Source organism: Ranitomeya variabilis, chromosome 6 (assembly GCF_051348905.1).
Source record: "Ranitomeya variabilis isolate aRanVar5 chromosome 6, aRanVar5.hap1, whole genome shotgun sequence".
Taxonomy (NCBI): Eukaryota; Metazoa; Chordata; class Amphibia; order Anura; family Dendrobatidae; genus Ranitomeya; species Ranitomeya variabilis.
The window spans coordinates 358375925-358401772 of NC_135237.1; the positions used below are offsets into that span (position 1 = coordinate 358375925).

Here is a 25848-nt window from a genome sequence, read left to right on the forward strand (position 1 = left end):
TGTTTGCGGCCCTTGAGGAATGCAGTCAGAGACCTCTGCTCTAATGCATCTAACAGGAAGTGACCAGAAAAATGCCCGAAAGAAAAATGCCCACAGGAAAAAATAACATTTATCACCTACGCCCAAAGACCTGTGATATGTTATATCACTCTAGAGCCTGTGCACAGTGTGACCCCGGCAGTACCGATATAACATTATTATCACCTCCCCCTTGACCTGTAATATGTTATATAGCTCCGGAGCCTGCGTACCCTTAACGCTGCAGACAATTTCCATTTTTGCTTTTCCATTTTTTTCCTCCCCTTTTTCCCAGAGCCATAACCTTTTTATTTTTCTGTCCACATTGATATATGCGGGCTTGTTTTATGCGGGACAAGTTTTAGTTTTAAATGACATCATTTATTTTACCACATAGTGTACTGGAAAATGAGGAACAATTCCAAGTGCGGTAAAATTGTGAAAAAACGCAGTTTTTACATTGTTTTTTGGGAACTGTTTTTATGGTGTACGTTTTGTTGGAAAAATAGCCATGCAATTTGATTCTCCCCATCAATGTAGCAGGTATGTTTGAAATCACCTAAGATACAGGTCAATAAGGTGGTTAAAAAAAGGGAGTTCAGAATGGTCAACAGAGCCATAGTAAGCAAACTGTGACATCATCACATTAACAAGTCAAATCTTGCACTCTATAATACAGATTTTATAAACAGTATATGGCTGTATCTGTCACTGATACAACATTTTCACAAACAATGACCGGTTAAAGTGCTTAGTGCCTTACTCTCATCCAACAACATAAAAGTGCCTTTGACACCCAAAATGTAGATTAGTAGGGTAATTCAAATAGAAAGCTCATCTTAGTCAGCAGAACCAGCGATGACCAATCTTTAATATATTAACGTTTGAAAGGCAATACACCTTTATAATCTTTCACTTGACGCGTTTCCCCTCCTATAGGAGTTTATCAGGGGTGAAACAATATAGACTTATCTGGCAGTTGATATACAGATGAATGACATAAGGTCCATGTGATGCTGGACCTCCAAGGTCAGTCCCCTCTGGTAAAGTACCTGTTATTTTAATACCACTATAGGGATGGACATATCGTTGGTGCAATCTATGCAGCTGCACCGGGGCCCAAAGGGTAAGGGAGCCCAATTCTACTTTCAAAACAGATAGAATTGTGAATTATGATGAGTTATTGGACTGTAAAGGGCCCATTTACTGTTCTTGCACACGGGCCTTTTTCTGTTTGTGTCCGCCAGTGGGTGTCAGGGAGAAACTAGGTGAGCGAGAGATAATAACCCGGGCCCCTGCAGTTTCCCTCAGACTAGGGAAATCCTGACTGACCCTCTACCTGGAGTTTACACTGAAGGTGTGCATGTCCAGGCCTCGAACCTCACCCTGTCTCCTGAGCTCAGCCCTAGGCTGAAACCTCCGCCCATCACCCAGTGAAGATGTTATTCCCCAATACCCACAGTAAGCACAGACAAGGATAAAGGAAAATATACACCACGCCGCAGTCACTCAGGAATACACTATAAATGTGCAGGGCAAAATAAATACAAATATAGGAAGGAGTAAATAAGACAAAGGAAAATACACCACCAGCAACGAATCTCCAACCACCAGCTCTCCTCACCAGACCGAGATAACAACACACAAGACAGAAGCTATATAATCGGCGACGCCCAAAGATCAGAACTATTTAAAGGCAGTGGGCATGGCCCAGCTTCCAATCCAAGGATTAGGTAAATTAACCCCGGAACAGCTAGATAAAATCTAGCAGACGCCAATGAGCAAATAGTGGTCAAAAGCGGAATTACCGCTGTCTGTCGGACGACCTGGTCTGAACAGCGTCCGACATGACAGTACCCCGCCTTCTACGAGGGACCCCAGGGCCCTCACGGCTTATAGGACCCGGCTTGTCCGGATGACGGCGGTGAAACAACCTGACCAGCCGGTCAGCATGAACGTCCGAGGCTGGTACCCAGGACCTCTCCTCAGGCCCATAACCACGCCAATGTACCAAGTACTGTAAAGTGCGACGCACTACACGAGAGTCAACCACCTTGGAGACTTCAAACTCCAAATTACCATCCACCAAGACTGGAGGTGGCATAGGCACCGCGTCCACAGAACCCACCACCTTCTTTAGAAGAGACCTGTGGAACACGTTGTGTATCTTATACACCGTAGGGAGCTCCAATCGGTACGCTACAGGGTTAATGACGGCGGTGACCCTAAATGGACCAATAAACCGTGGACCCAATTTAAGGGATGGTATTTTGAGTCTTATGTTTTTTGTGGATAACCACACCCAGTCATCCACACTCAGGTCCGGACCTGGCACACGCCTACTGTCAGCCACACGTTTGTACCTAGCACCCACACTCAACAGGCGCTGTTTAACTCTCCTCCAGACTGATGACAATTGTGTTCCTAACTGGTCCTCCTCCGGAACGCCGGAAGAGCCCCTCTGACTCAAGGTACAAAATTGAGGATGTAGCCCGTAAACACAAAAAAACGGAGACTCCCCAGACGACTCCTGGCGGTGATTATTGATGGCAAACTCAGCCAAAGGAAGAAAGGTAGACCAGTCCTCCTGGTTATCAGAGACAAAGCAGCGTAAGTACTGTTCCAAATTTTGGTTCATACGCTCAGTCTGACCATTTGACTGAGGATGAAACGCCGAAGAATGAGATAACTTGATTCCCAGCCGTGAGCAAAACGCTCTCCAAAATTTTGCCACAAACTGAGACCCCCTATCAGACACGATGTCAGACGGAACCCCATGAAGTCTGACCACCTCCTGCACAAATACTTGGGCCAGAGTCTTAGCGTTAGGCAACGCAGGCAAAGACACAAAGTGCGACATTTTAGAAAACCGATCAACAATCACCAAGATGACCGTGTTTCCAGCTGATGAGGGCAAATCAGTGATGAAATCCAAGAAGATTTCCATCCACGGCTTACTAGGTACCTCAAGAGGAAGTAGTGTGCCAACAGGACGGGACCGTGGCGTCTTAGCCCTAGCGCACGTGGTACAAGCAGACACGTATGAGACCACGTCCTGTCGGATCTTGGGCCACCAAAACCGATGTGACACCAACTCCAAGGTACCTCTAACCCCTGGGTGACCAGCCAGGACAGAATCATGATGCTCCGCCAAAACCTTTAGGCGGGGATGAAGCGGTACAAAATATTTGTTGACGGGAAGCTCAGATGGTACCTCCTCCTGAGCCTCGGCAATCTCAGCCTCAACCTCGGTAGTGAGAGCCGAAACCACAACACCCTTTTGGAGGATGGGTACTGGATCTTCCTGAGGTTCTCCCCCCGGAAAACACCTGGACAGAGCATCCGCCTTAGTGTTTTTAGACCCCGGTCTGTAAGTGACCACAAAATTGAACCGCGTGAAAAACAATGCCCAGCGAGCCTGCCTGGGGGACAGACGCTTGGCAGACTCCAAATACAGCAGATTCTTATGATCGGTAATAACAATTACCTGATGTACCGACCCCTCCAAGAAGTGTCGCCATTCCTCAAAGGCCAACTTAATTGCCAACAACTCCCTGTTGCCGATATCGTAGTTACGTTCGGCGGACGACAGTTTCTTGGAGAAATAGGCGCACGGACGTAAACCACTCAAAGATGAGCCTTGAGATAGTACGGCCCCCACACCAACCTCAGACGCATCGACTTCCACAACAAAAGGTTTTGATACGTCTGGCTGCACAAGAATGGGGCTGAAACAAAACTGTTCTTAAGAAATTCAAATGCGCCCACAGCAGCCTCAGGCCAAACAGAGAAATTGGTACCCTTTTTAGTCATGTCAGTTAGCGGTTTAGCAATGATGGAAAAATCCTTGATAAATTTCCTATAGTAGTTAGAAAATCCAAGGAACCGCTGAAGTGCTTTCAGGTTATCAGGACGTTCCCAACGCAGCACCGCCTGCACCTTAGCGGCGTCCATTTTAAAACCAGAAGCAGACACAATATAACCCAAGAAAGGCAACTCTTGAACAGAAAATACACATTTTTCAAGTTTAGCATACAGCTTATTCTCTCTGAGAAGCTGTAACACCTGCCTGACATGATATAAATGAGTATCACGGTCGCAAGAATATATGAGAATGTCATCTAGGTACACGATAACGAATTTCCCCAAAACATGCGAGAACACATCATTGATGAAATGTTGGAACACTGCAGGTGCGTTAGTCAACCCAAACGGCATCACCAAATTTTCAAAATGACCCTCAGGGGTATTAAAAGCCGTCTTCCACTCATCACCTTGACGGACTCTTATGAGGTTGTACGCCCCCCTGAGGTCAAGCTTGGTAAACCACTTAGCACCTGCCACCTGGTTGAACAAATCTGGTATCAGAGGCATAGGGTATGGATCACGAACCGTAATCTGGTTCAACTCCCTGAAATCCAAACACGGGCGTAATCCGCCATCTTTCTTCTTCACGAAGAAGAACCCTGCTGCCACCGGCGAGGATGACGGCCTGATGTGCCCTTTGCTCAAGCTTTCAGAAATATAATCTTTTAACGCTTGTCTCTCCGGACCGGAGATGTTAAACATCCTTGCTTTAGGCAATTTGGCCCCTGGTTTAAACCTGATAGAACAGTCATAAGGACGATGTGGCGGCAACTCTGAACAACCCTTCTCAGAGAACACATCCACAAAATCCTGAAGTGACTCTGGAACGCTTGAAGTCACTGCAGCCACACACGTGGCCAGGCAATTCTCCTGGCAGAACTCGCTCCACCGAATTATGTCCTGAGTTTTCCAGTCAATTACCGGGTTGTGCATAGACAACCAAGGAAAACCCAAAACCACCTGAGCAGGAAGATTCCTGAGCACCTTACATGTAACCCGCTCGGAATGTAGAACTCCAGTGTGGAGTTTCACCTCAGCCACAAATTCAGTAATCTCCCCCTGAGAGAGAGGAGCAGCATTGATGGTGACCACGCGGATAGGATGAGACAGTTTTTCAATCCTAAAACCTGCTGTGCGCGCAAACTCCTCATCAATGAGATTTGTGGCTGAACCACTATCCACAAAAACAGTAATTGGCAGCTCACTGCCAGCAACAAAAACCTTAGCAGGGAGCATGCACTGAGAAACCACCATGGAGGATATACATAAGCTCAGACTGGTCTCCTCCACACCCTCTGAGCTTAGAAGTTTTCCGCCGTTGCGTTTTTCTTAGGCAGCAGAGGACAGATGTTAATAAAATGACCCGTTTTACCACACTAAAAACAGGCTCCCTGCTTCCTGAGCTCAGGGACTGGATGCTTCACATGTGACACCCCTGCGATTTGCATAGGCTCCGTGGGCTCACCAGCAGCAACCTCACGTGAACCTAAACCCTCTCCCATAGGCGGTGTCACATGCTCCCCCTGACGCAAACGGCAATCAATGCGGACAACCAGACTCATGGCGGAATCTAGAGAAGCAGGAGTCTCGTACATCAGAAGGGCTTTTTTAACCCTTCCAGAAATCCCATGTATAAACTGACTCCGCAATGCTGGATCATTCCATTGTGTATCGATCACCCAGCGACGAAATTCAGAACAGTAATCCTCTGCAACTCGCTCCCCCTGGCGAATAGAGCGTATCTTAGATTCTGCTAGAGCCATTTTGTCAGGTTCATCGTAGATTTTCCCAAGACAGGAAAAAAAACTCTCCACAGAGTCAAATGCAGCAGAATCAGATGGCAAAGAAAACGCCCATGCTTGGGGATCCCCACTCAACAATGACAACACCAGGCCCACACGCTGATCCTCATTACCTGAAGATATCGGGCGCATACGGAAATATATTTGCAAGCTTCACGAAAAGAAACAAATTTACTGCGTTCCCCAGCAAATTTTTCAGGCAAAGGAAATTTAGGCTCAGCAACTCTTCCTGTCGCTCCAGCTTGCACATTAGACACTGCTAGTCCCTGTTGCTGTACTGCCCCCCTTAACTCCGTGACCTATAGGGACAGCGCCTCCAACTGGCGGGTTATGGAAGTCATGGGATCCATGACAAAACACAAAAAAAAAAAAGAAACCCCTTTTTTTGTTTTTTGTGTTGTTGGGCCGATTATAATGTCAGGGAGAAACTAGGTGAGCGAGAGCTAATAACCCGGGCCCCTGCAGTTTCCCTCAGACTAGGGAAATCCTGACTGACCCTCTACCTGGAGTTTACACTAAAGGTGTGCATGTCCAGGCCTCGAACCTCACCCTGACTTCTGAGCTCAGTCCTAGGCTGAAACCTCCGCCCACCACCCAGTGAAGATGTTATTCCCCAATACCCACAGTAAGCACAGACAAGGATAAAGGAAAATATACACCACGCCGCAGTCACTCTAGGAATACACTATAAATGTGCAGGGCAAAATAAATACAAATATAGGAAGGAGTAAATAAGACAAAGGAAAATACACCACCAGCAACGAATCTCCAACCACCAGCTCTCCTCACCAGACCGAGATAACAACGCACAAGACAGAAGCTATAATCGGCGACGCCCAAAGATCAGGAGAACTATTTAAAGGCAGTGGGCATGGCCCAGCTTCCAATCCAAGGATTAGGTAAATTAACCCCGGAACAGCTAGATAAAATCTAGCAGACGCCAATGAGCAAATAGTGGTCAAAAGCGGAATTACCGCTGTCTGTCGGACGACCTGGTCTGAACAGCGTCCGACATGACAGTGGGCCACTATGTTGTGCTGAAGGAATAACACAACCATCATCTGCAGGAAAAGATAGGGGTTCAGCTCCTGGGCCAAAATTAAAGACAAACACCTAATATATGATGTTACAGTATGTGTTATGTCGGAAAAAGGTTAAAACGTGTAGTATTTCAGGTACATACTAGAAAACTTACTCATGGGGGAAAAAAAACTTACATCAGGAAGCAGACCATTATAAAGAAAAACTATGTCATACAAAAGCATGGAAGTATATACTCTTAGATGGACTGCATATACTTACCCAGAGAAATCTGTAGTGAGAATACCATAGTTAAATACATACACTCTGTTAATCTGGCACAGTGTTAGGTATCCAAGAGCAAGTATAAAAGAGTAACTGAAAAACAAAAACAGGAGTGACTGTACACAGAGCATTACATGTTATAAAAGCAACATCATTATCATACTTCATCACAATTTATTATTGGACTTTTCTGCATGTAAAGAATCAGTAATTTGAGAAGATTATAAATTGCAGTTATTTCTACTCTAAGCTTTAAAGGGACTCTGTCACCTGAATTTGGAGGGACAATTTTCAGTCATATGGGCTGGGTTTTCGGGTGTTTGATTCACCCTTTCCTTACCCGCTGGCTGCAATATTGGATTGAAGTTATGATATCAACCACTGAGGACTCTCAATTCTAAATATTTTTCTATCTACTGGCTAACACGGTACTAGATATATATCTTTCCTGTATCAAAAGCATATTGGGCAGCACGGTGGCTCAGTGGTTAGCACTGCAGCACGGAGGTCCTGAATTCAAATCCCACCAAGGACAACATCGGAAAGGAGTTTGTATGATGTTCTCTTTGTATTTGCATGGGTTTATTCCGGGTTCTGCAGGTTGCTCCCACACTCCAAAGACATACAGATAGAAATCTACATTGTAACCCCAATGGGGACAGAGCCGATAAGGTCGGTAAAGCGATGAGGACTTTATGGCGCCATATAAGTGAGTAAAAACAATAAATAAAATAACAAAATAAAAAGAAAGTAGAAGTGACAACGCTACTTTCCCCAGGCTGCTAACCAGCTTTCACAGGCAAACACCACTCTGAACTGTCGTCAGCATGCTGCCCATACAGCTGGATTCTGCCTTCGGGTGCCTGCCACATTATTCTCTGTTCTGTAGGCCATCAGTGTCCCGGAGCAGGTGGGGCAATGACATTACTACATTGCGCTGTCTGTGCCAGCTCACTCTGTGTGTGCAGGAAGGAAGAGAGCTTGGTCACTCAAGATTAGGAGCAGTGTGGCAGAAAAGTGGCATTATTACATTAATGCATTCTAAAGGGGCACTGTTGGTTTTAGGATGGCACTCAGGTAAAATACATCTCTCGTTGGGCACTGGCCATTACACCACTGCATTGGGGAAATTTTGTTTTATAGGTTTTTTTCCTACATGTAAAAGGGCAAAACATATAAATATAGTAAAATAAAGCAGTCATCAGTCAGACTTACAAAGCACAATAAAATATGAAACTTACTCTCGGGATGTTAAATGAATAAATATTTTTGGCCCTGGAGATTAAGTACCGTAGTTCTCCAAAAATAAGACAGACACTGCTATTAATTTTGCTCTAAAAGATGCGCTAAGGCTTATTATCAGAGAATGTTTTATATTGCATGAACCACAATCCCTGAAAGAAAATGTATTAGCAAAATTTAGATCATATACAATTTATTGAAAGATGCAAATTAAAATATAAATATATCAATTAGCCAGTGGATGGCATTACATAACAAATAAATAGGGAAAGGTGCGAACATACAAATTACGGTAGTAACCCTGAGTGGAGTATGCATCAAATGATAAGACATGCAATTTCCAGAAGGAATATTTCCTAACATGGATATGACAAATCGATGTGGTGGCAATTCCTTTTGGAAACTGTAGGTCTTATCATTTGATAAATTATTTGTTGTTCTGTGATGACATCTATTAGCTAATTGATATATTTATATTTGCATTTACATTTTTCAATCAATTGTATTTTATCAAAATTTTGTTAAGAAGTTTTGTGTTAATCCTATTACTGATTCAGTTGCACTTTTTCTTATCTGATCTGCTATAGTCATGGTGCAGAACCATATACACCAGTCCTATAGTGGTGGGTACATATCGCATTACGGCTTAAATTAAATTTACAATTATTATTCTTTATGTACTTGGACTGATTGCTAATATTGGTTTACCCCAAAAGAATCGCACACACCAGGCCCCAAGCAATTACAGTAGAGTTGGCAAGTGGTTGGACTCGCACAAATCTGTGTCACTGTCAGGTCCCCTTGACAGTGTTTGGCTCCCCCTGGTGACTGGAGGCAGACAGAACGCTCGCGCTCGGGTACCAGTATCACTCCACTCCCGATCTGTGTTTGCAAGCTGCAGTGCAATGCAGCTGGAATGACGAGGGTCCTGCTGTATTAACTTTTTCAGCTGCCTGGACACTTTTTTATCAAACTGTAACTAGGGCTTATTTTTGGAGTAGGGCTTATATTTTAAGCATACTCCAAGAAGACTGAAAAATCATGCTAGGACTTATTTTTGGGGTCGGTATTATTTTGGGGGAAACAAGGTACTACCATGTTTCTCCAAAATTAGCACAGGGTCTTATATTATTTTTTGCTCCGAAAGATGGATTAGGACGTATTCCCAGGGGATGTCTTATTTTTTTCCATAAACAACAATTTACATTTATTCTTGAACAAAAAAAAATTACATTTATTCACACACAGTGCACATGAATATATGCAATGCACATACGGAACCTACCAGCCTGTCTCCTCTCCAGTTCCTCTGGACTCCTGCAGTTGAGAGACCTTTGGTGACATCATGACCACATGACCGTAATGTCACCAAAGTCCTTAAGCAATATAAACCTCAGAGAGTGGGGGCCCTAAGAAATTGCCCAGTCCCCCATGCTTCGCCCTAACATCGGCCCTGCATATCAGCCTGGTTCCTCTTCAGTTCATCTAAATTCATGCAGTTAAAGGACTTTTGGTGACATCATGGTCACAAAACCGTGAAGTCACCAAAGGTCATTAAGCTTTTTTAACCTCGGAATAGAAATGTCGGGAACCTCTAAGAGAGTGGGGGCCCTGGTCAATTGCCCAGTTTGCCCCGCCCACCAAAATGCTGGCCATGACTGTAAGGGTATGTTTCCACGGTCAGGAATGGCTCAGTATTTGCTCAGGATTTGACACAGGTAAAATCTGCACCAACTCTGAAGTCACTGGCAGGTCACCTGCGTTTTTTATGCGTTTTTTCCGCATGCGTTTTTGATGCGCTTTTTCATTGCATGCATTTTTTTTGTCACTTGAAATAAAGCTAATTGAAAGTTGGCTTCTGGGAAGGAAAAAAAAGTGATTTCCTGTTTGCAGATATAATGGGATATTATCCCATGGTCAGTAAACACTGTTGGTTGGACGCTGCGTACATCTGCAGCGTCCAACCCGAAGTGCCCAGCTGTTACAACATAGTGGATGGGATTTCAAAAAATCCCATGCCCACTAAGTGTGCACCAATGCCTACGGCTCACCCTCAGAGACGGACATGCGGGGCGTTTTTCCAGACAGCAGCATGTCAATTTTTGTAGTGGAGACGCTCCGTCTCCACTGCGTAAATTACCCATACACTTTCATTAGATGCGGTAAAAGCGCATTATCTTCCTAGTCACATGCATATTAAGTGCGGGAACGCAGCTTAATATGCATGGGTACTAATTTACATAACAGTGAATCTTGTGACACAGCCAGAAATACACGACACAGGAAGTGGAGGAAAGCACAGAGAGAGGTCCCCTCCTTTTCAATAAATAATAATTTAAAAAAAATAGCGTGGGGTCCCCCTATATATGCTAACCAGCCAGAGTAAAGTAGACTACTGGGACTGGTATTTCAGGCTGGTAAGGATCCAATACCCATGAACCTTACCAGCCTGATAATACCAGGCCGCAGCAGTCTGCTTACCTTGAATGGGTAGCAAAAATAGTGGGATCCCCTCCAAAAAAAAACAGCATGGGGTCCTCCTACTTTTGTTAACCAGCCAAGGAAAAAGCAGACAGCTGCAGCCTGGTATTCTCAGGCTGTCAAGGCCCATGGATTTTATCCCTCACCAGCCTAAAAATAGCAGCCCGCAGATGCTCCACAATTGGCGCATCCAAAGATGCGCCAATTGTGGCATTTTTCCCGGCTTTTCCCACTTGCCCTGTAGCGGCGGCAAGTGGGGTAATAGTTGTGGGGTTGATGTCACCTTTGTATTGTCCGGTGACATCAAGGCCATATATTAGTAATAGAGACGTCTATAAGACACCTATCCATTACTAATCCTATAGTTATATGGTCAATAAAGACACAGCAAGAATAAAGTCCTTTAATAATCTTAATTAAACATACTTACTGCATCGCCTAATCCCCGACGCCCTCGATCTCCTGCAAAAGAAATAAAATAACAAACCAACACAAAAACTCCCTCTCTGACATAGTCCAATTACCGAGTGTCCCACGACGAGTCCAGCTCTGCTACATCTGAATGCCTTTGGCTGAACAGTGACAATATGCCACCATCCAGCCTGACATCCAGACACAGCAGAGCTTGTAGATGACCACCGGAGATAACTCGGTCTCCGGAGGTCACCTGCACTGCAGTTCTCACGATCAGCTGACAGTGAGAACTTTTCTCGTGTCGGAGATAACCCTGGCGGTCACGTGCACGGCAGTTCTTGTGGTCAGCTGATCTCATCACGAGAACTGCAGTGTACGCGAACTTCTGGCTGAAATGTAAGACATTATTTAAATTAGTACACATGTGTAGTAAGCTGCGTTTCCGCACAAACTACGCATGTGACTATAAAGATGATGCGGTTTTACCGCATCTAATGACAGTCTATGGGAAATTTACGCTGCGGAGACTGAAAATCTCCGCAACATAAATAGACATGCTGCGGTCTGGAAAGACGCGCCGCCGCATGTCCATTTACGCAGTGAGCCGCGGGCGTCTTTTAATGCATAGTGGAGATGGGATTTCATGAAATCCCCTCCACTATGCTGTAACATCTGGATGCTGCGGGTTTGATGCTGCGGCTGTATGCTATGTTTACTGACCGTGGAAACATACCCTAACTAGGGCTGATGTTTGGAGTAGGGCTTATATTTGAAGCATACTCCAAAAATCCTGTAAAGTCATTCTAGTGTGAGAGGGTGGTTGAAGATTCCCACTCCACATCCCTTCTAAAGCTGTTTTAGTCGATATAATTACCTGTGTAAACATAAAACATGTTATTGATGTTTTAGCCACTAGATGGCAGCGGTTTGCAGATTCATATGACTGTCACCTGTATGTCAGTTGGCACACAGGGAGATAACCATATTGAGTCGGCCCCAGCGACAGTTGGAAAACTGAAGGATGACAGAGAGTTGCAGGCGGCCACCTTGGAGTGCAGTTAGTAAGAGACAGATGTGACAGGAGCACAGGAGAGAAGAATCACGTTGGGGGGGATAACTATGGTTGGATAGAGAGTTAGATTCCACCAAAAGTATCTGCTGTGACGTGAATGGCCTTCTGCTAGCCTCTCAGGCAAAAACTGCCCTCCAGGTATTTCATGCTATTTCCGGGGTAACACAGTTTTCGTTGTTAGTAAAAACAAGTTCCTTAATAAATTGCCTAGTCATGTTCTTTATCCTTGGCCCGCTGTGTTCTGGGAGACGACCCCGGTACACGGTCTACAGTAGGACTTATTTTTATGGTAGGTCTTATTATTGGGGAAGCACAGCACATACGTTTAGACATAGCAATGAGCAAAGTGTTTCTGACCAATGAGAGATTCATGGGTTTTCCATACCTGTGAATGTTTTCAGTACGTGCAAAAATCATGATACAGTAGCTCAAAAGAACCAAAGAAAATAAGTGCAAAGAGTACCTAAAACAAAAGAGACCAAACATCTGTTATCATGCATGATTTCATCTAGAGCTAATTCCATTTTTAATAGAGCGAAATTGATACCAAAATTACGCCAGTGCAGATTTAGTTGTTCACACTAGCTTTCTCCTGGGGTGTTTTACCCAGTAAAAATAAAATCTAACAAACCTATACAAGTCAATAAGAAGTTTTACAAAACAAATCCCTCATATTCATTATGGGAAAAATTAAAGCCATGATGCCAGTATAAATGTGAACACACCTGTATGACACTAAAGAAAAGTAGAGGCTCCAAAAGAGGAGCCTTTTTCCCCCACACAGCAGCAGGTTCTACGTATACATGCTCAATAACCATCCTTTAGAACAGATCCAACAGCAATTTGTTGACAATGAAGTTGTGCAGACACTGTTTGGTACGCCTGAAAAAACTCATAACAACTGGATCCGTCTTTTTAACATTGAAGTCTATGTAAATCTGATCAGGGCTCATCACCTTTCAGGGCTGATATACAGTATTCTACAACCTCTGGCAAAAATTATGGAATCACTGGCCTTGGCGGATGTTCATTCAGTTGTTTAATTTTGTAGAAAAAAAGCAGATCACAGACATGGCACAAAACTAAAAGTAATTTCAAATGGCAAATGGACGGGGATCATAAGAAGATGGAAGGCGCCGGTCCAAGACCAGTGACGCCCATCTGACCAGACCGCCCCCCGTGTGAGTATAATAAAAGTTATTTTTCTTCTCTTATAAGTCGGATTGGGGGCAGATATACAGCATTATAGAATGCTGTATATCAGCCCTGAAAGGAGATGGCCGTATCTCTTATCGGCCAAACCTGGTGACAGGTTCACTTTAAATAGCCATCTGTTTTTCTCCCATTTGAAAAGGATCCTTCTTTTGCTTACTGGAGGTGGAAAAATAAATATTTAACATATACTACTAGATGTGTGAACTTCCAAGTAATCATCCACTTGAAGCTGACACAGTAAGCAAAAAAACGGATCAGATTAAAAAGGAGAAAAGCGGATGGCTATGTAACAGATCTGCTGTCTTTAGACTTTAATATTAAAAAAAAAAAAATGTATGCAGTTGAAATCAAGTTATTTACAGGCGGACCAAAAACTTGTGTCTGTACAACTTTTTTGGCAACTGACTGCTGCTAGATCCTTTACAACAAAGGATTACTTATCCTAAGAAAATAAAGTAACAGACAACCCCCTTGAATCAAACTATAGGGTGTATTTATCAAGACTGATGCTTTGTAGATCACTCAAAGTTCTAGCCTGCTGAAAGACATTGTACCAAAGACATTGTTATTAATAAATCCATCCTTGGGCTTTCCATTCAGCCAAGTGTTGATATAGATTTCAGCTACAATATACATCATGTTTCTGGCATACATTATAGTAAATCTATTGCACTGCTGTAAGCCATACCTATTTTATTAAAGGGAACCTGTCACCCCCAAAATCGAAGGTGAGCTAAGCCCACTAGCATCAGGGGCTTATCTACAGCATTCTGGAATACTGTAGATAAGCCCCCGATGTAACCTGAAAGATGAGAAAAAGAGGTTAGCTTTTACTCACCCAGGGGCGGTCCCTGTCCGGTTCGGGTCCGATGGGCATCACGGTCTGGTCCGGGGCCTCCCATCTTCTTACAATGACGTCCTCCTCTTGTATTCACGTTGCGGCTCTGGCGCAGTGGAGGGCAGAGCAAAGTACTGCAGTGCGCAGGCGCCGGGCCTCTCTGACCTTTCCCGGAGTTCAGGCGTGAAGCCAAGAAGAGGATGTCATCGTAAGAAGATAGGAGGCCCCGGACCAGACTGCGATGCCCATCGGACCAAAACCGAACAGGGACCGCCCCTGGGTGAGTATAATCTAACCTCTTTTTCTCATCTTTCAGGATACATCGGGGGCTTATCTACAGCATTTCAGAATGCTGTAGCTAAGCCCCTGATGATGGTGGGCTTAGCTCAACTTCCATTTTGGGGGTGACAGGTTCCCTTTAAGCCACATCCATTTAAAGAAATGTACTGGGTCAATAGGTTCTAAAATTTATTACACATACTGCTTTCAAGTTTTGCAACTTTTACTCCACTTTTATAACATGCAAGATATTATAAATTTCCCCCTTGTGTCCAATGTACTCTCCAATCACCATTACTGTATTAGCCAAGCTGTTCAACATGTTTTGGGCCATGGACCTGGTCACATACCAAAAGTAGGATGAACAAAAAGCAGGACTGGTTTTTCTTGTGCTGTTAAGGACATCAGGGGAAATAAAATCCACGGATCGGGGGTGGATGGAACCAGAAGACCAAAAGGGATTAATCTTGGCTTTTTGTCAATGCGGTTCAAAGTAAACAAACTTTTTCCTCAGGACAAACCACTAAAGCAAGGCAAACTCCATGTGTATACTTAAATAGACAGTATTTTCAAATAAAGACGCAAATGAAGGCTAATGAGGTGTCAGATGACCCATCAATTGTCGCTGTACTCAGTTTTGTTGCCAGTGGTTTCGACATTAATGGCTGTGTCTGGAGTTTCAATGCAAATTTTCAGACTTGTTTTACAGTACCAGAAAAGTCTGTAATAGTTAAAAAGTCCCATGCAAACACCTTGGTTTTTGTCATAAGGATTGAAAAGCAATGTCTCACTTTCATTTGTTCATTTTCATAGATTTTTAACTTATTATTATCTTTGTCAGATTCAACTTATTTCTGTGACCATTGTGGGCTTTTTGTCATTAACCCCTTCACCCCCAAGGGTGGTTTGCACGTTATGGACCGGGCCAATTTTTACAATTCTGACCACTGTCCCTTTATGAGGTTATAACTCTGGAACGCTTCAACGGATCCCGGTGATTCTGACATTGTTTTCTCGTGACATATTGTACTTCATGATAGTGGTAAAATTTCTTTGATATTACCTGCGTTTATTTGTGAAAAAAACGGAAATTTGGCAAAAATTTTGAAAATTTTGCAATTTTTCAACTTTGAATTTTTATGCAATTAAATCACAGTGATATGTCACACAAAATACTTAATAAGTAACATTTCCCACATGTCTACTTTACATCAGCCCAATTTTGGAACCAAAATTTTTTTTTGTTAGGGAGTTATAAGGGTTAAAATTTGACCAGCAATTTCTCATTTTCACAACACCATTTTTTTTTAGGGACCACATCTCATTTGAAGTAATTTTGAGGGGTCTATATGATAGAAAATACCCAAGTGTGACACCATTCTAAAAACTGCACCCCTCAAGGTGCTCAAAACCACATTCAAGAAGTTTATTAACCCTTCAGGTGTTTCACAGGTATTTTTGGAATGTTTAAATAAAAATGAGCATTTAACTTTTTTTTCACACAAAATTTACTTCAGCTCCAATTTGTTTTATTTTACCAAGGGTAACAGGAGAAAATGGACGCCAAAAGATGTTGTACAATTTGTCCTGAGTACGCCAATACCCCATATGTGGGGGTAAACCACTGTTTGGGCGCATGACAGAGCTCGGAAGCGAAGGAGCGCCATTTGACTTTTCAATGCAAAATTGACTGGAATTGAGATGGGACACCATGTTGCGTTTGGAGAGCCCCTGATATGCCTAAACATTGAAACCCCCCACAAGTGACACCATTTTGGAAAGTAGACCCCCTAAGGAACTTATCTAGAGGTGTGGTGAGCACTTTGACCCACCAAGTGCTTCACAGAAGTTTATAATGCAGAACCGTAAAAATAAAAAATCATATTTTTTCACAAAAATTATCTTTTCACCCCCAATTTTTTATTTTCCCAAGAGTAAGAGAAGAAATTGGACCCCAAAAGATGTTTTACAATTTGTCCTGAGTACGCTGATACCCCATATGTGGGGGTAAACCACTGTTTGGGCGCATGGCAGAGCTCGGAAGGGAAGGAGCGCCATTTGACTTTTCACTGCAAAATTGACAGGAATTGAGATGGGACGCCATGTTGCGTTTGGAGAGCCACTGATGTGCCTAAACATTGAAACCCCCCCACAAGTGACACCATTTTGGAAAGTAAACCCCCTAAGGAACTTATCTAGAGGTGTAGGGAGCACTTTGACCCACCAAAGGCTTCACAGAAGTTAATAATGCAGAGCCGTAAAAATAAAACAAACATTTTTTTCCCACAAAAATTATTTTTTAGCCCCCAGTTTTGTATTTTCCTGAGGGTAACAGGAGAAATTGGACCCCAAAAGTTGTTGTCCAATTTGTCCTGAGTACACTGATACCCCATATTTGGGGGGGAACCACTGTTTGGGTGCATGGGAGGGCTCGGAAGGGATGGAGCGCCATTTTGAATGCAGACTTAGATGGAATGGTCTGCAGGCGTCACATTGCGTTTGCAGAGCCCTAATGTACCTAAACAGTAAAAAAAAAACACAAGTGACACCATTTTGGAAACTAGACCCCCTAAGCAACTCATCTAGATGTGTTGTGAGAGTTTTGAACCCTCAAGTGTTTCACTACAGTTTATAACGCAGAGCCATGCAAATAAAAAATATTTTTTTTCCACAAAAATTATTTTTTAGCCTCCAGTTTTGTATTTTCCCAAGGGTAACAGGAGAAATTGGACCCCAAACGTTGTTCTCCAATGTGTTCCGAGTACGCTGATACCCCATATGTTGGGGTAAACCCCTGTTTGGGCGCACGGGAGAGCTCGGAAGGGAAGGAGCACTGTTTTATTTTTTCAAAGCAGAATTGGCTGAAATTGAGATCGGACGCCATGTCGCGTTTGGAGAGCCCCTGATGTGCCTAAACAATGGAAACCCCCCAATTATAACTGAAACCCTAATCCAAACACACCCCTAACCCTAATTCCAACGGTAACCCTAACCACACCTCTAACCCAGACACACCCCTAACCCTAATCCCAACCCTATTCCCAACCGTAGATGTAGTCCAAACCCTAACCCTAACTTTAGCCCCAACCCTTAACCCTAACTTTAGCCCCAACCCTAACTGTAGCCTTAACCCTAACCCTAGCCCCAACCCTAACCCTAGCCCCAACCCTAACCCTAGCCCCAACCCTAGTCCCAGCCCTAACCCTAGCCCCAGCCCTAACCCTAGCCCCTGCCCTAACCCTAGCCCCTGCCCTAACCCTAGCCCCTGCCCTAACCCTAGCCCCAACCCTAACCCTAGCCCCAACCCTAACTCTAGCCCTAACCCTAACCCTAGCCCCAACCCTAACCCTAGCCCCAACCCTAGCCCCAACCCTAACCCTAGCCCCAACCCTAACCCTAGCCCCAACCCTAGCCCCAACCCTAACCCTAGCCCCAACCCTAGCCCCAACCCTAACCCTAGCCCCAACCCTAACCCTAGCCCTAATGGTAAAATGGAAATAAATACATTTTTTTAATTTTTTTTATTTTTCCCTAACTAAGGGGGTGATGAAAGGGGGTTTGATTTACTTTTATAGCGGGTTTTTTAGCGGATTTTTATGATTGGCGGCTGTCACACACTGAAAGAAGCTTTTTATTGCAAAAAATATTTTTTGCGTTACCACATTTTGAGAGCTATAATTTTTCCATTTTTGAGTCCACAGAGTCATGTGAGGTCTTGTTTTTTGCGGAACGAGTTGACGTTTTTATTGATAACATGTTCAGGCACGGGAGATTTTTTGATCGCTTTTTATTCCGATTTTTGTGAGGCAGAATGATCAAAAACCAGCTATTCATGAATTTCTTTTGGGGGAGGCGTTTATACCGTTCCGCGTTTGGTAAAATTGATAAAGCAGTTTTATTCTTCGGGTCAGTACGATTACAGCAATACCTCATTTACATCATTTTTTTTATGTTTTGGCGCTTCTATACGATAAAAACTATTTTATAGAAAAAATAATTATTTTGGCATCGCTTTATTCTGAGGACTATAACTTTTTTATTTTTTTGCTGATGATGCTATATGGCGGCTCGTTTTTTGCGGGACAAGATGACGTTTGCAGCGGTACCATGTTTATTTATATCCGTCTTTTTGATCGCGTGTTATTGCACTTTTTGTTTGGCGGTATGAGAATAAAGCGTTGTTTTTTGCCTCGTTTTTTTTTTTTTTTTTTTTACGGTGTTCACTGCAGGGGTTAACTAGTGATATAGTTTTATAGGTGGGGTCGTTACGGACGCGGCGATACTAAATATGTGTACTTTTATTGTTTGTTTTTTTTTATTTAGATAAAGGAATGTATTTATGGGAATAATATTTTTTTTTTTCTTTATTTAGGAATTTTTTTTTTTATTTTTTTTTTTTACACATGTGGGAATTTTTTTTACTTTGTCCCAGGGGGGGACATTACAGATCGCTGATCTCACAGTGTGCACAGCACTCTGTGAGATCTCCGATCTCACTTACAGCCGTGCAGGCTGCAGCTTTCATCTGCAGCCTGCTCGGCACCCGGAAGTGATCCCTGCAGGACCCGGATGCAGCCCCGCGGCCATTTTGGATCCGGGGCCTGCAGGGATAGGAGGTAGGAGACCCCCGGAGCAACGCGATCACATCGCGTTGCTCCGGGGGTCTCAGGGAAGCCCGCAGGGAGCCCCCTCCCTGCGCGATGCTTCCCTGTACCGCCGGCACACCGCGATCATGTTTGATCGCGGTGTGCCGGGGGTTAATGTGCCGGGGGCGGTCCGTGACCGCTCCTGGCACATAGTGCCGGATGTCAGCTGCGATAGGCAGCTGACACCCGGCCGCGATCGGCCGCGCTCCCCCCGTGAGCGCGGCCGATCGTGCTGGACGTACTATTCCGTCCTTGGGAATTAGGGCCCACCCCACATGGACGGAATAGTACGTCCGATGACAGAAAGGGGTTAAAGAAGGGGTATCAACAATTTTGACCATGTGTGCGTTTTATTATATATATATATATATATATATATATATATATATATATATATATATATATATATATATATATATATATATATATATATATATATATATATATATATATATACACACACTCACCGGCCACTTTATTAGGTACACCATGCTAGTAACGGGTTGGACCCCCTTTTGCCTTCAGAACTGCCTCAATTCTTCGTGGCATAGATTCAACAAGGTGCTGGAAGCATTCCTCAGAGATTTTGGTCTATATTGACATGATGGCATCACACAGTTGCCGCAGATTTGTCGGCTGCACATCCCAAAGATGCTCCATACAAGGCAGGATGGATCCATGCTTTCATGTTGTTTACGCCAAATTCTGACCCTACCATCCGAATGTCGCAGCAGAAATCGAGACTCACCAGACCAAGCAACGTTTTTCCAATCTTCTACTGTCCAATTTCGATGAGCTTGTACAAATTGTAGCCTCAGTTTCCTGTTCTTAGCTGAAAGGAGTGGTACCCGGTGTGGTCTTCTGCTGCTGTAGCCCATCTGCCTCAAAGTTCGACGCACTGTGCGTTCAGAGATGCTCTTAGGCCTACCTTGGTTGTAACGGGTGGCGATTTGAGTCACTGTTGCCTTTCTATCAGCTCGAACCAGTCTGCCCATTCTCCTCTGACCTCTGGCATCAACAAGGCATTTCCGCCCACAGAACTGCCGCTCACTGGATTTTTTTTCTTTTTCGGACCATTCTCTGTAAACCCTAGAGATGGTTGTGCGTGAAAATCCCAGTAGATCAGCAGTTTCTGAAATACTCAGACCAGCCCTTCTGGCACCAACAACCATGCCACGTTCAAAGGCACTCAAATCACCTTTCTTCCCCATACTGATGCTCGGTTTGAACTGCAGGAGATTGTCTTGACCATGTCTACATGCCTAAATGCACTGAGTTGCCGCCATGTGATTGGCTGATTAGAAATTAAGTGTTAACAAGAAGTTGGACAGGTGTACCTAATAAAGTGGCCGGTGAGTGTATGTGTATATATATATATATATATATATATATATATATATATATATATATATATATATATATATATATATATATATATATATATATATATATATATATATATATATATATATATATATATATATATGTATGTATGTATGTATGTATATATATATATATATATATATATATATATATATATATATATAGATAGATAGATAGATAGATAGATAGATAGATAGAGAGAGAGAGAGCAAAAGAAGGCAGCACTCCAAATACTTTTCAAGGTGAAAAAAAAGTAGGGTTTATTCAGCCCACATCTCTGTGCGACATTTCGGCTCACACTGAGCCTTTTTCAAGCCTTGAGTGGTGCCATGGGCCCATTTGGCGACCATAGGGTAGAGGACTCTTGGTAGACAAGGTTTTCCTTTTGTCATCATTAGGTGTCATCCATCTTGTGCGGCTCCATCTTGGGTCCATTTATCCGTCTCTTCCTTGGGTGCTTGCTTCTGGAGTGTAGAAAGCATCTTCTCCCAGGATTGTTTCTTTTCTTCTGCTTCCGAGTCCATGAGAGAGTACAGGTGAGAGGTTTCTTCATCCAGTGGTAGTAAAGCTGCTTCTTTTGCTGTGACATCAGCCAGTCTGTTGCCCACTGCTTCCTTTGAAGTGCCTCCAGTGTGCGCCTTCACTTTTACCACCGCAACTCTTTCTGGCATCAGTAGGGATTCCATCAGTTCCTGTATGGCTTTGTGGTGTCTGACAGGCGTTCCATTTGCCATGATGAAGTCCCTGGCCTTCCAGATTGGTCCATAGTCGTGACATACGCCATAGGCGTAACGTGAGGCAGAGTAGATTGTAGCTTTGCGTTGGGCAGACATCTTGAAGGCTTCTATCAAGGCCCTCAGTTCTGCCTCCTGCTCAGAGACGGATGGAGGCAATGGCTGTGCTAGTAGCACTGTATCTACAGTGACCACTGCTATACCAGTGTGAAAGCGGTCTTCTTGGTCTGCATACCGTGATCCATCCACGAAGAGCGTCAAGTCAGGATCTTCCAAGGGGACATCAGTGACTGAGTCAAATCCGGAGGTTTCCTGTCTCATGAGAGCGAGACAATCATGCTGAGCCATTTCAGAGTCGACTACCTCTTCCATCGTTGTGTCAGAGATGTGGGCTTCATTCTCCTCCCCCCTTGGCAGAGGTAGGAGAGTAGCAGGGTTAAGGACAGCACATCTGGAGATGGAGACATTGTCAGGAAGAAGAAGAGAGCATTGTAGGCGTAAATGGCGGGCAGCAGACAGGTGCTTTGGCTGTGTCTGGGCCAGGATGGCTGTAATGTCATGAGGTGCCATTATCTTCAAGTCATGGCCTAGAATGATGTCAGAAGTCTTGTCCAGCAGCAGATGTGTTGCAAACATGGCTCTCATGCAGGTTGGGGCTCCACGGGCCACTGGGTCGAGTCTGGCAGAGTAGTACCCAAGAGGTCGTTGTCTGCCTCCGTGGAGCTGAGTGAGAACTCCAGTTGCATGGCCTTGCTTCTCCATGACGAATAGGCAGAATAGTTTGGTGTAGTCAGGGAGTCCCAGGGCAGGAGAGGATGTGATAGCAACTTTTAGCATGTAGAACCCATCGATGGCTTCCTGTTGTGGATTCTGTTTGTGGGCTCCCTCTGGTGGTTACTGCTGGTACTGGGTGACTTTGGTGGGTTGCGGCCTTTGGTTTCCACCTGTCCATCAGAGGCTGGGTGTTTCCTATTTTACCTGGCCTTTCTGTCATTCCCTTGCCGGCTATCAATGTATTCAGATGTGCTCTGTTTGGTTCCTGCCTACCTGCTCCCAGATCTTTCAGGATAAGCTAAGTGCTGATTTTCAGTTGTTTGGTTTTTTGGTCCAGCTTGCTTATTATGTCTCTATGCTAGCTGGTAGCTCTAGTGGACTGAGGTTCTCCCCATGTGCCATGAGTTGGCACATGGGTTCTTGTAATCTCAGGATGGTTTTTTGATTAGGGTTTTTTGCTGACCGCTCAGTCCCCTTTTGTATCGTTCTGCTTTCTAGTTTACAGCGGGCCTCAATTTGCTAAAGCTATATATATCATCTCTATGTGTGTGCCTTCCTCTCATTTCACCGTCAATACATGTGGGGGGCAACTATATCTTTTGGGGTCTATTCCTCTGGAGGCAAGTGAGGTCTTTATTTTCTCTGCAGTGCTAGTTAGCTCTTAGGCTGGTGCGTGGCGTCTAGAACCAACGTAGGCACGCTCCCTGGCTATCTCTAGTTGCGTTTGTCAGGCGTAGGGCAGCGGTCAGCCCAGGTTCCATCACCCTAGAGCTCGTCCGTTATTTATTTGTACTTTGCTTGTCCTGTGCTATCCCTAGCCATTGGGGATTCATGACAGTATAGCCGGCCCACAAGGTGTTAATTGTTTGGGCTGAAGCAGGAGAAAAAGAAGTGTTTAAGGGAAATTTTTTTTTTTTTTTTTTCCTTCAGAGTTTTGCTGCCTAGCCCTTAATTGCTGTCTAGCTGCTTCTTACCTCCTCTTAACCCTTGAATGGCTCTGATCTTAGCTGTTTAACATGGATGTCCAGAGTTTGGCTTCCAGCCTGAGTAATCTCGCGGCAAAAGTTCAAAACATACAGGATTTTGTTGTTCACACTCCCATGTCTGAACCTAGAATTCCTATTCCAGAGTTCTTTTCTGGAGATAGATCTACCTTCCTGAATTTCAGGAACAATTGTAAATTGTTTCTTTCTTTAAAATCTCGCTCCTCTGGAGACCCTGCTCAACAGGTCAAGATTGTAATATCTTTCCTGCGGGGCGACCCTCAGAATTGGGCATTTGCATTGGCACCAGGGGATCCTGCATTGCTCAGTGTGGATGCGTTTTTTCTGGCATTGGGATTGCTCTATGAGGAACCTAACCTGGAGATTCAGGCTGAAAAGGCTTTATTAGCCCTCTCTCAGGGGCATGATGAAGCGGAAATATATTGTCAAAAATTTCGGAAATGGTCGGTGCTTACTCAGTGGAATGAGTGCGCCCTGGCTGCAAACTTCAGAAATGGTCTTTCTGAGGCCATTAAGGATATTATGGTGGGGTTCCCTACGCCTACAGGTCTGAATGAGTCTATGTGTCATGAATCCCCAATGGCTAGGGATAGCACAGGACAAGCAAAGTACAAATAAATAACGGACGAGCTCTAGGGTGATGGAACCTGGGCTGACCGCTGCCCTACGCCTGACAAACGCAACTAGAGATAGCCAGGGAGCGTGCCTACGTTGGTTCTAGACGCCACGCACCAGCCTAAGAGCTAACTAGCACTGCAGAGAAAATAAAGACCTCACTTGCCTCCAGAGGAATAGACCCCAAAAGATATAGTTGCCCCCCACATGTATTGACGGTGAAATGAGAGGAAGGCACACACATAGAGATGATATATATAGCTTTAGCAAATTGAGGCCCGCTGTAAACTAGAAAGCAGAACGATACAAAAGGGGACTGAGCGGTCAGCAAAAAACCCTAATCAAAAAACCATCCTGAGATTACAAGAACCCATGTGCCAACTCATGGCACATGGGGAGAACCTCAGTCCACTAGAGCTACCAGCTAGCATAGAGACATAATAAGCAAGCTGGACAAAAAACCAAACAACTGAAAATCAGCACTTAGCTTATCCTGAAAGATCTGGGAGCAGGTAGGCAGGAACCAAACAGAGCACATCTGAATACATTGATAGCCGGCAAGGGAATGACAGAAAGGCCAGGTAAAATAGGAAACACCCAGCCTCTGATGGACAGGTGGAAACCAAAGGCCGCAACCCACCAAAGTCACCCAGTACCAGCAGTAACCACCAGAGGGAGCCCACAAACAGAATCCACAACAGTACCCCCCCCTTGAGGAGGGGTCACCGAACCCTCACGAGAACCCCCAGGGCGATCAGGTTGAGCTCTATGGAAGGCGCGGACCAAATCAGTCGCATGAACATCGGAGGCGACCACCCAGGAATTATCCTCCTGACCATAACCCTTCCACTTAACCAAATACTGGAGTTTGCGTCTGGAAACACGAGAATCCAAGATCTTCTCAACAACATACTCCAATTCTCCCTCCACCAGCACCGAAGCAGGAGGCTCAACCGAAGGAACAACGGGCACCTCATACCTCCGCAACAACGACCGATGGAACACATTATGAATAGCAAACGAAGCTGGGAGATCCAAACGAAAAGATACAGGGTTAAGAATCTCAGAGATCCTATAAGGACCGATGAACCGAGGCTTGAACTTAGGAGAAGAGACCTTTATAGGGACAAAACGAGAAGACAACCACACCAAATCCCCAACAAGAAGTCGGGGACCCACGCGGCGACGGCGATTAGCAAACTGTTGAGTCTTCTCCTGAGATAACTTCAAATTGTCCACCACCTGATTCCAAATCTGATGTAGCCTGTCCACCACCACGTCCACTCCAGGACAATCCGAAGACTCCACCTGACCAGAGGAAAAACGAGGATGAAACCCCGAATTACAAAAAAAAGGAGAGACCAACGTGGCAGAACTAGCCCGATTATTAAGAGCAAATTCGGCCAGTGGCAAAAAAGCAACCCAGTCATCTTGATCAGCAGAAACAAAACACCTCAAATAAGTTTCCAAGGTCTGATTAGTTCGCTCCGTCTGGCCATTCGTCTGAGGATGGAATGCAGACGAGAAAGACAAATCAATGCCCATCTTGGCACAAAACGTCCGCCAAAATCTAGACACAAACTGGGATCCCCTGTCAGAAACGATATTCTCCGGAATCCCATGCAAACGAACCACGTTCTGAAAAAATAAAGGGACCAACTCAGAGGAGGAGGGCAACTTAGGCAAGGGCACCAAATGAACCATCTTAGAAAAGCGGTCACACACAACCCAGATAACGGACATTTTCTGTGAAACCGGGAGATCAGAAATAAAATCCATGGAAATGTGCATCCAAGGCCTCTTCGGGATGGGCAAGGATAACAACAACCCACTGGCCCGAGAACAGCAAGGCTTAGCTCGAGCACACACTTCACAAGACTGCACAAAGGTACGCACATCCCTAGACAAGGAAGGCCACCAAAAAGACCTGGCCACCAAGTCTCTAGTACCAAATATTCCCGGATGACCAGCCAACACAGAAGAATGGACCTCGGAGATGACTCTACTGGTCCAATCATCCGGAACAAACAGTCTTTCTGGTGGACAACGATCCGGTTTATCCACCTGAAACTCCTGCAATGCACGTCGCAAGTCTGGGGATACGGCGGACACTATTACCCCATCCCTAAGGATACCAGTAGGCCCAGAGTCTCCAGGAG

At 44.4% G+C, this 25848-nt stretch overlaps 1 protein-coding gene across 3 annotated transcripts in view; it reads right to left on the bottom strand.

Moving 5' to 3' along the window:
* MBOAT1 (membrane bound glycerophospholipid O-acyltransferase 1) overlaps window positions 1–25848 on the bottom strand; it is a 143879-nt gene that overhangs the window by 82542 nt on the left and 35489 nt on the right. For all 3 annotated transcript variants that reach the window (XM_077269957.1, XM_077269958.1, XM_077269956.1), the window contains exons 3-4: window positions 12587–12664; window positions 6990–7085 (exon numbers count right to left, since the gene is read on the bottom strand). In XM_077269957.1, the coding sequence (XP_077126072.1) occupies window positions 6990–7085; window positions 12587–12664 (174 nt within the window). The remainder of the gene's footprint in view (window positions 1–6989; window positions 7086–12586; window positions 12665–25848) is intronic.